Source organism: Octodon degus, unplaced genomic scaffold, assembly GCF_000260255.1.
Source record: "Octodon degus isolate 3935 unplaced genomic scaffold, OctDeg1.0 scaffold00025, whole genome shotgun sequence".
Classification (NCBI taxonomy): Eukaryota; Metazoa; Chordata; class Mammalia; order Rodentia; family Octodontidae; genus Octodon; species Octodon degus.
Window position 1 is genome coordinate 615,263 of NW_004524601.1, and position 10,293 is coordinate 625,555.

The window sequence follows — 10,293 nt, forward strand, 5'->3', positions numbered from 1 at the left end:
GGCTGGCATGTGGTGCTGGGGGATTGAACCGCGGTCCCTGATGCTTTTGCTAAGCTTGTTCCAAGTAGGTGCTCTAGACCACTGAGCCATCTCTCCAGCCCATCAACATTTAATCTTTAAAGAAAACTTGGATGGCACCATATTTGGGTCTTGTGTCATGAGGGGTTATCATTTTTGAAATCTTTAAGGAAAAAAGTACTACATTGAAAATTAAGATCTGTGAGTATATAAAGAATCAGGGATACCAAAAACTCATACCCACCTGGTGAAATGTAAAAGTCCTGTAAGCCAGCTAATAATCTATAATTATAACACATATATTTCCTAATGTCATTTTAATCAGTGGCCCATGGAACATTCTAGATGAATGAAAAGCATACTTGATAAATGTTGATATAGATGAGGAAGTCATTATAAAACTTAGGAATATAATCATTTGACAGATTCCATTTAGTTTTTCTGAAAAATGTAGCATTAAATAAATCACTGATTTTGAATATAACATGGAAAGTAAAATAACTGATGTGGTTTTTAGTATTTATCATGTATATCAGGAAATAATTTTTTTTTCTTGTATTTAGTACAGGGTCTACAGTGTCTCACTACATAAATCTGACTCATAGTGATCCTCCTGTTTTCAGCCTCCCAAGCTCTGGGATTACAGGTGTGCGCCACCACACTCAGTCTCAATCGCTGTCTCAGCGCACCCAGGGGGTGGGGCTGGCATGGCATGCTGTGGATACAGAGTACCACTGTACTCTGCCTAAGCAGGTGCTTTAGTCTGCTGAGTTATCTGCCCAGCCCTCAAGAAATAAAAGGTTTTAGATCTACTGAAATTATTGAACACATGTAGAAGCTCAGAGGCATGCTCATGTAATTATGAGAGAAAGATCAGATAGGCACCAGGAACAAAATGAAACCTTAGATTAGACAGGATGGAGAATACTAGAGGAGAGCTATCAGGTAAAAGAAAAGTGGGACTCACAATAGTAAGCAATGTAGCACTTTTCCATATGGATTATCAAAATGCATTAAGTTAGATCACTGCGAACAATGCAAAAACCTGGACTGTTATCTGCATATACATTTCTAACATCACACCTCAAAGAAATATACTTTAGAGGCATAAAGAGAAAATTTTTGAATATTTAGCCTTTACAGAGTTCCTTTGACTCATTAAATATTGCTGTCTGCATCTAAATACATCAACAAAATAAAGTGTCTTTAGCAGGAATATTTTGTCATTTAATAAAATGACAAAGTCAGGAAGTCATTTAATGACAATTTTATGCAACTGGGCTGACAGTAATGTAGGGCTAATGGGTTGAATTACATTGAAAGGCTTAGTAAAGCATAGAGAATGTATACAAATAGCTATCAGCAAAGGTATAAAAGGAGAAGTGCCAAGTGTGGAGGAGCAGCAGTTCAACCAGAGTGGAAAACAGTGAAGTGAGGGAAGGTGACAGGAGGTGAGCTCGTACTACTGGGCGTCTCACAGAGGTGAGAATATCACTGTGAGATATGCACTCCTGTGGCAGTGGGCATTATTCGTGGTAGCCACGGGAGGGAGTCATCCTAAACACCTAGCAGCAGGTAAGTAAAGGTGGCATAGGTACACAGTGGGATGCTACTCAGTCTTTAAGAAAGGAAACTATCGTTGATGGCAACATGGGTGAATCCAGAGGGCATTACGTTAAGAGCCATAAGCCAAGACTGGAACACATACTGCGTCATCGTACTACATGTGGAACCTTAAAAAGCCAAACTCACAGAAGCAGAAAATATGATTATCAGGGCTGGTTTGGGAAGGAGAAGGACTGCTTGAAAGATTAAATTTTTCAGTTAGGTAAGAGGAATAAGTTCCAGTGATACATTTGCACCATAATGACTATAGTTAGTAAATTAAAAATGTAGGGGGCTGGTGAGATGGCTCAGTGGTCTAAAAGCACCTACTTAGAACAAGCTTAGCAAAGCACAGGGACCGCAGTTCAATCCCCCAGCACCACATGCCAGCCAGCCCCGCCCCTAGGTGGGCTGAGCTGGCCACACACACACACACACACACACACACACACACAAATAAATAAAAATAAATTAATTAAAAAAAATAAATGTATGCTTGAGAATTGCTAAGAATAGATATTAAGTGTTCTTACCAGAAGTCAATGTGTAAACTCCCTCCCCCAAAAGATAGTTAAGTAAGACCAGGTTATAAACTGATGAGAGGCTATTAAGAATTTTGTTTTGGGAGCTGGGGAGATGGCTCAGTAGAATAAGCGCTTGCCTGGGAGGTGCATGGTCCCAAGTAAAATCCCCAGTACCACAAAAAAAAAAAAAATTTTTTTTTGTTTTAGATTTTTTATATATTGTAGACTAGCTTATTATGTAAAATACAACAGCAGTAAATTATTAGAACAGTGAAAACTTACATGCCCTAATATTTTATTAATTCAACCATATAATTACCATTTTACTTGTCACATCAAATATGTAGCAAGAAATGAATTATGAAAGCTGTAAGTTCAATGGAAATAATGTTTATATATGATTAATAAAGAGCAGAGTTCAAACATTTTTTCTTTTTTTGTTTGGTCTTTGAGACAAGGTCTCACCTTGCAGCTAAGGCTGGCCTTGAGCTCACAATGTAGCCCAGGCTAGTCTTAAATTTGCAATGATCCTCCTGCGTCAACCTCAAGAGTGCTGGGATTGCAGGTGTGTGCCACCACATCTGGTCAAACAGCAAACTTTTTCTGTAACACTCTAGTGAATACGTTTTCACTCTTGGGGCTAGGTAGCCTCTGCCTCAACTGCCTACCCAAGCCCAAGTATCCACAGTAATGAGTGATGGGTGGTGAAGCAGTATTCTCACATCTTTGCTTCAGACAAATGGATGCTGGAGTTCACCCAGTGGCTGGCTACTGTCAACCCCAATAAAGATGATCACTATTTGTAGCTCTTTGTCATACACATTGGAAACCAAAAAGCCACAGGTTAAGTAATGATTCATTGTATTAAATGCTTATGGGCCGGGGAGATAGCTCAGTAGAATAAGCACTTGCCTGGCAAGCGCAAGGGCCTGAGTGCAATCCCCAGTTTGGCCAAAAAAAAAGTGCTTGTATGCACACTTTGAGCAAACAATTTGCTTATCCGTATTGAGATTTGACAAATGAGCTTTTTTATTGTGTAGATAATGTATTGCTAAACTTTATTCTCGAAGAAAAATGTCTCAGAGGTAAACTGACAGGCTCTCTAAGAAATGGCATCAGACTTAGGTTGTTTATTTTTTTTAAGACTTAGGTATTTTGGTTTGGGGGTTTATTTCAGCCTGTGGTACTGGGAGTCGAACCCAGGGCCTTTGCACTGAACAACATTTCCAGCTCCTACTTTTATTTTCTGTTTTGAGACAGGCAGGGCTCAAAACCTACTAGCTGCCCAGAGTGCTGGGGTAACAGGTGTGTGCCACTGCACTACCTGTAGTATTTGTTTTTAATTCTAATTTAAAACTACCCAGTATATTTTCAAAATTTATCTTTAATCCTCTACCAGAGAAGGTAATCCCAACAATGTAACCTAGTAGCTTGTGCTCAAATTGAAACTCTCAGTGAACAAATTGATTATATTGGGGCTGGTGAGATGGCTCAGTGGTCTAAAGCACCTACTTAGAACAAGCTTAGCAAAGCACAGGGTCGGGGTTCAATCCCCCAGCACCACATGCCAGCCAGCCCCGCCCCCTGGTGGGCTGAGCTGGCCACACACACACACACACACACACACACACACAAATAAATAAATTAAAAAAAATTGATTATATTTGGTACAGGGTCTCACTCTGCAGCTCGGAGGCGGAGCCAGCAGAGCATGCAGTGCGTGAAATCTTACCCAGTCCTTGGGCTTGCTAAGCCAGTGCTGAGACTGCTGAGCTATTTCTGCGGCCCAACAAATTGATATCGGCTTATGTGCGTTTGGGATGAGGCTGATGAATTAACCTTGAGGCTGCACGTGTTGTGGTACATTGAAAGGTAGGGGGCTCTGCACAGACTTGCTCAGCACCACTCACACCAGTTCCTGTTGTGTTCATAAGCCAGTATCATCTGGCCACATCCAGTAACTACTGTAGAAGAGCTTTAAGCATTCTTATTTTCTGTAGCTACAAACCAGAAACAGCGTCTGCGCTTGGCAGTAGCTTGTGGGCCATGTACTTTGGTGCTGATGAGCCGATAGCTTGGAATGTGAAAGGTAGGGCAGGATTACTTAATGGCATTATTTCATTTTGACCCTTCACCAAAGCAGTGTAACGAAGAGTATCATTTTGTGAAAGACAGTTAAAGGAAACAGAGACAAAAGCTCAAAGTAACTGCATGTTGCAGCGGGTGTGGAGAAATGGAACGTGGCAGACGTTGTACTGGGCAGCTGGTTGTGATGGTGAGGCGAGGCACAGCGAGCTTGCCCCATGGCTGTCCTCTACAGTGGGCTCACAGATGGTTTTCAGGCTATCTGGGCTGCCAGACTTTGTTGTGACTGCCAGGCTGTACTGTTGGAACCTTACATTGAGAAACCAGAGTCCACTGAAAAAGTTGGGTGGGAGGGGCCAGGGAAATGGCTCAGTAGAATAAGCACTTGCCTGGCAAGCGCAAGGGCCTGAATTCAATCCCTGGTTCTGCCAAAAAAAAAAAAAAAAGTTGGGTGGGTTTGTTGTGAGTGTGGGAAGGTAGACAGCAGAGGCAGACAGTGACCAAGCTTAGCAGGTGAGCAGCCCTGACCAGATGCCTCCTGCTAGAAGGAAACAGGAAGGAGAGACATTCACGGGGATGGGGCAGCTACGTATCTGTGTGTGTGCAGATACTGAAAAAGTAATTCTGTTCTAAGCTATTAAACAGTAGTATTTCAAGGTCTACATGATGAAGCCGTTGCTGTTTGAGAGTGATTTATCAATCATTTGTTGACCTGCTGTAGCAAAATGAGGACACCACAGTGATTAAGACCCAGGCTGGTGAAGAGTGTCCTTATAGGTAGAAAAAAAAGAGCAACACCAGATTATTCTTTTGTGATTCTGTAGTGATGATAACAGTCTTTTTTTTTTTTTTTCCAGAACCAGGGATTGAATTCAGGCCCTTGTGCTTGTCAGAAAATGCTTATTCCCCTGAGCCATCTCCCGCCCCGATAAGTCACTCTTAAGCAGCTACTGTGGGCTAGGCCCTGCTCCATGCAGTGGAGGAGAGAGACAGGTTAAATCTGTCTGTATCCTGTATGTGTCTCTCTGACGTAGCCAGTTTGTATCTGTATAAGCACTGAGCACAGATCGTAGCTTATCGATATCTGTCTGTCTGTCTACCTAGAAAAGCCTAAATTTATTTTTTATTTCCTTTTTTTTTTTAATTTTAGTTCAGGGTCCACAGGGTCTCACTACACAGATTAGACTCATAGTGATCCTCTTGTTTTCAGCCTCCCAAGCACTGGGATTACAGGCTTGCACCACGATACCCAGTCTCTTTCGCAGTCTCAGTGTACCCTGGGGCCAGGGCTGGCATGGCACACCGAGGACTGAACCCCAGTCCCTGTGCCTGCCTAAGCAGGCACTTTAGTCCACTGAGTTATCTGGCCGGCACTCTAAAATTTACATAAAAATCACAGATTGCAGAGCCAGGAATAGATTTCATGCCTACCTAACCTCAGAGCCTACACCCTTCACTGTTGCTGCCCAGCCTCCATAGAGCTATGTAGGAGCTAGAGCATCTGCTCACAGTAGAAAAGCATCTTTGGGGGAAAATCTAGGAATTTTGTAATGCTGGGCTAGAAAGGTAAATAAGGATTTGTTAGGAAGACAGGGAGAAGGGATATTCAGGGGAGAGTGTGTGACCCTTGTGGGCATCCTCAGCGTCCTGAAGGGTGGTTGGAGCACAAATTGCAGTGGGCTCCAGTACAGGTAGATTTTTGGGGATAGAGCAGAGAGATCTGTGTGTCGAAAAATAGTGCACATAGCTTCAGCTTGGGTAGGTAGAAGTCATAGGTGGTCATAAGGAAAGCTGTGCCATGGTCAGGTGTGTCAGAGTCCATTCTGGCTGTGCGAGCGCGGTGTGTGCGCGTCGGAGCCCGCGCCGGCTGTGCGAGCGCGGTGTAGGGCAGAGCAAGAAGTGACCATGGTGAGGAGGCCGCGCTCTCCAGGATGGTCCAGGGCTTGTGGGCTCTATCTCACAGAAGGCAGCATTCATCTGTTGCTTAGTAGACAGCGCAGTATGAATCAGGCATTAGTCATACGTATTGCAGAGTGTTAGACACAAAATACAGAACATCACACTTATGAGTGATTAACACACCATAGCACATAACATGTGCATAGTTAGCCTTGGAGCCTGTCGTCTGCCCTCACCCCCTAGTGAGGGTGAGCTCTGGCACCCATGCTAAGAAATGGAAGGAATGTACAGTGTTGGTGGGGAGAAGAGAAAAGTAATCATTACAAAAGCAACAAGATCAAAATTAGTTCTTCCTTTATGTATTTATTTATTGTTTTAAGAAATTTGTTTATAATTGGAAGATTAAGATACCGGGAAGAGATCAGTAAAGGTAAAAGTGGTATTTAACAAGGATAGATTTATCTTTGTAATAAAAACAAAAAAGGGTTTTTGTTTTTTAAGAATTTGTGTGTGGGGGCATTGTAGTTAACACCTGTGGTCTCAGCACTTGGGAGGCTGAAGCAGGATTGTTGTGAGTTCCAGACCAGCCTGGACTACAAAGTGAGCTCAAGGCCAGCATAAACTACATAGTGAGGCCCTGTCTCAAATTAAAGAAAGAAAGGAAGAAAGAATTTATGTGGTAGAGGAAGACATCAGAAAATGGAAGGATGTCCCCTGCTGTAGAGAAGCAGAACCACTATCATCAGAATGGCCATATTTCCTAAACTGTTGCATGGATTGAGTGTAATCCTGATTCACATACTAACATTTCTCTTATGACTGGAGAAAATAATTCTAAACTTCATATGGAACCAAGAGACCCAGAATAAGCAAGTAATTCTGCACAAGAGCAAAACAGGAAACACCATAATCCTACATTTGAAATTATAAAGTTACAGTGATTAAAAACAGCATGGCTGTGGAGATAGCTCAGTAGAATAAGTACCTGCCTAGCAAACACAGGGTCCTGAGTTCAATCCCCGGTACAAAAAAAATCCATGTACGGGTATAATGTATTCGGGGCAGGGAGATGGCTCAGTAGAAATAGCTTCCCTGGCAAGTGCAAGGGCCTAAGTTCAATCCCTGGTTCTGCCAATAAAGCAAGCAAGCAAGCAAGCAAGCAAGCACAGTAACGGGCATAAAAACAGACCTCTGGATCAATGTAATGGTAGAAGATGCAGCTGCAATCCAAAGCACTTTATTTATTTATTTATTTATTTATTTATTTATTTTTGCATTTGAGGGAAGGGTCTTCAGGGTCTCACTGCTAGATCAGACTTGTAGTGATCTGGCTGTTTACAGCCTCCCAAGAGCTGGGATTACAGGTGCGCACCACCACACCCAGTCTCAATTGCTTCTCAGCATGCCCCGGGGGCAGAGCTGGCATGGCAGGCCTGAGGATGGAACCCCTGGCCTCTGCACCTGCTTGCAGGAGCTTTAATCCACTGAGCTATTTGGCCAGCCCCCAAAGCACATTCATTCAGGTAGTCAATCTTTTACAAAGGGGACAAGAACATGTATTGGAGAAAAGGTAGCCTTTATGCTAAATCTGCTGAGAAAATGGGGTATCTACTGACAGAGTGTATCTAGCGCCATATTGCTCACAGTGTACTGAACTAAAGTCAGTACAGATCGGATATCTAAATGTTAGAACAGAAACAATTTGCTACAAGGTAAATATGGAAAATCTGAAGACATAGGCATAGGCCAGATGTTCTTAACCTCAGCCGCTGAAAGTCAACAGATGGGATCGTATTGACCTAAAGGCTTCTGCTCAGCAAAGAAGTGAAAAGACAACCTATAGAAAGGCCATTTCCCTTTGCTGATGTTCATTCATAGGTTATTTTTTGTTGTTTTTTGATTATAGCTTCTGAACTAGCAAAAACACCAAGAAAAAGTGTCTCATCCAGTTTGAAAAATGATCCTGAAATCATAAGCATTCCTCAGAGTAGCAAAGGTAAGTCTTTCTTTGTTTTTGCAAAGCATTTCCATGTTGCTTCAAATTAGAGTATGTTACTTTCTTCTTTTTTTTTTTTTTGCTCCGAATGCCTTGAGGGCAGGTTTGGCTGGCTTGAGTTGTGGGGATCGAACCACAGCAACCTGAGCCTGACTGCTTTATTGAAGCAGCCACTTAAAGAACTGAGCTAAGGGGCAGGCCCCCACTTTCTTATCTGAGTAAAATGCTCATGTATTTTTCTTCTCTTTTGTTCTCAAAACCCAACAAAATGCGGCTCATACTCCAGCGTGTCTGCCGCAGTTATGCCCATATTTATCAGTTAATGTAAGGGAAGATTTTGTGCTGACTGACGTTGCTTGTGTTGACAGGACCGACACACAAGTCCTGTTGTCATCTGCTTGGGTTACCCAGTTATGCACAGGAGATTTGGTGTGGGCCTTTGGGGTCTGGACGTCTTAAGAGTTTGTGGAAAATTTTGGTACAGAATTTTTGGGATGATCCATCCCAACCTGGTTGAACAGTATACTTTTTAATAGTTGAAAATGACAAAGGCTCTATTTTTTCTTGTTAGAATACAGTGGAAGAAGTAGCTGACACTATGAGATTAGTTGTGAAATTAACAGTGGTCATTTAGCCTCTCAGGGAGATGCAGTTGAGAGGTCAGTATTATGGGATGCTTCCATGGGAAAGCAGCAGTGGTGTTTTTAACAACCCTAGATGATGCAGGGAGAAGTACGTATGGTAAGTGATGGCTTTCTGTTTCCTTTAGGGCATCCTGCTTCAGACAAAGTACAGCCAAAGGTAAGCAACTGGTTGAAAACAACATAAACCTTATTGTTAACAGGGCGTTGTGATGGTGATGGCGCACACCTGTAATCTCAGCACTCAGGAGGCTGAGGCAGGAAGATCACCGTGAATTTGAGGCCAGCCTGAGTGAGCTCAAGACCAGCCTAAGCTACATACAAGATCGTGTCTGAAAAAGCAAAACAAAACCTTAGTGTTATGATTTATGTTCATTTATGGTTTATATTTCAAAGTAAGATGATGTACATAGGCTCATTTCAAGCTAGTTGCAAAGAATTGACAGTTTTTGTGTCCTTTGTGTTTTAGTGGATTATTTCTTTACTGTATTTTGTTGAGTGACTCTGCTTGAACCTAGGCAAGCCTAGCTGAACACAGAGAGCCCAGGTGTCGGGGTGTAAAGATTCGTGGGTCCAGGCCTTGGTACCTGTGGACTTGAACATGTCTGAGCTGGGCTCAGGCTTAGTCAAGGGGACCTTTAGCTAAGAAGTAAGTATAGGGCCAGGCATTGTGCACATGTTTGTAATCTCAGTATTCAGGAGGCTGAGGCAGGAGGATCATTCTGAATTTGAGGCCATCTTGAACTTTATAGCAAGACCCTGTTTAAAAAAACAAAAAAAAAAGGGGCCAGGGAGATGGCTCAGTAGAACAAGCATTTGCCTGGCAAGCACAAGGGCCTGAGTTCAATCCCCCGTTCCGCAAAAAAAAAGAAAAAAAGACAGTATAGACATTCAAGACCAGGCTAACAGCCTTTTCAGGAATACTGTACTAAGGCCCCCCAAGGTACAGGAGACATGTCAGAGCCTCTGCTGTTGCTAATGATACTTTTTCTTTGCTGTGTCTTATATGTTACATCAGTACAGAGAAAAACTTATTACCTTAACCTAGCAAGAATTGAGATATATTACAACACTCTATTTCACATTATAGGCTTCAGCCCATTGGTAGATCTTTGTCGACTTCCCCAAAAGATCATCAGAAAACCCATTGACCAAGGGTACTTATTACAACAAGAGATAACTCCACTAGGACAGTCTCAGTGCTCTGTCTCATAAAGGGAAGTCTGTTGGGCATGGCAGTGCACACCTGTAATTCCAGTACTGGGGACGCTGAGGCAGTTGAGTTCCTGCAAGCTGGAGGCCACTGTGGGCAACATAGTGAGTTCAAGACCAGCCTGAACTGTGCAACACTCTGTCTTAAAAATGCCTGTTTTGGGGAGCCAGGGAGATAGCTCAGTGGAGTAAATGCTTGCCTGGCAAGCACAAGGTCCTGAGTTCAATGCCTGGTACCACAATAAATAAATAAATAAATAAATAAATAAATAGGTCTGCTCTAAAGATTCTGACTTGGAAACAAAACAAAAAA

The 10,293-nt window shown here is 42.5% G+C and overlaps 1 protein-coding gene across 1 annotated transcript in view; it reads left to right on the top strand.

Moving 5' to 3' along the window:
* The window catches only part of Orc2 (origin recognition complex subunit 2), a 58,116-nt gene that overhangs the window by 17,181 nt on the left and 30,642 nt on the right, over nt 1-10,293 (top strand). Inside the window, exons 6-7 of the mRNA XM_023712326.1 lie at nt 8,038-8,127; nt 8,897-8,932. Of these exons, the coding sequence (XP_023568094.1) occupies nt 8,038-8,127; nt 8,897-8,932 (126 nt within the window). The remainder of the gene's footprint in view (nt 1-8,037; nt 8,128-8,896; nt 8,933-10,293) is intronic.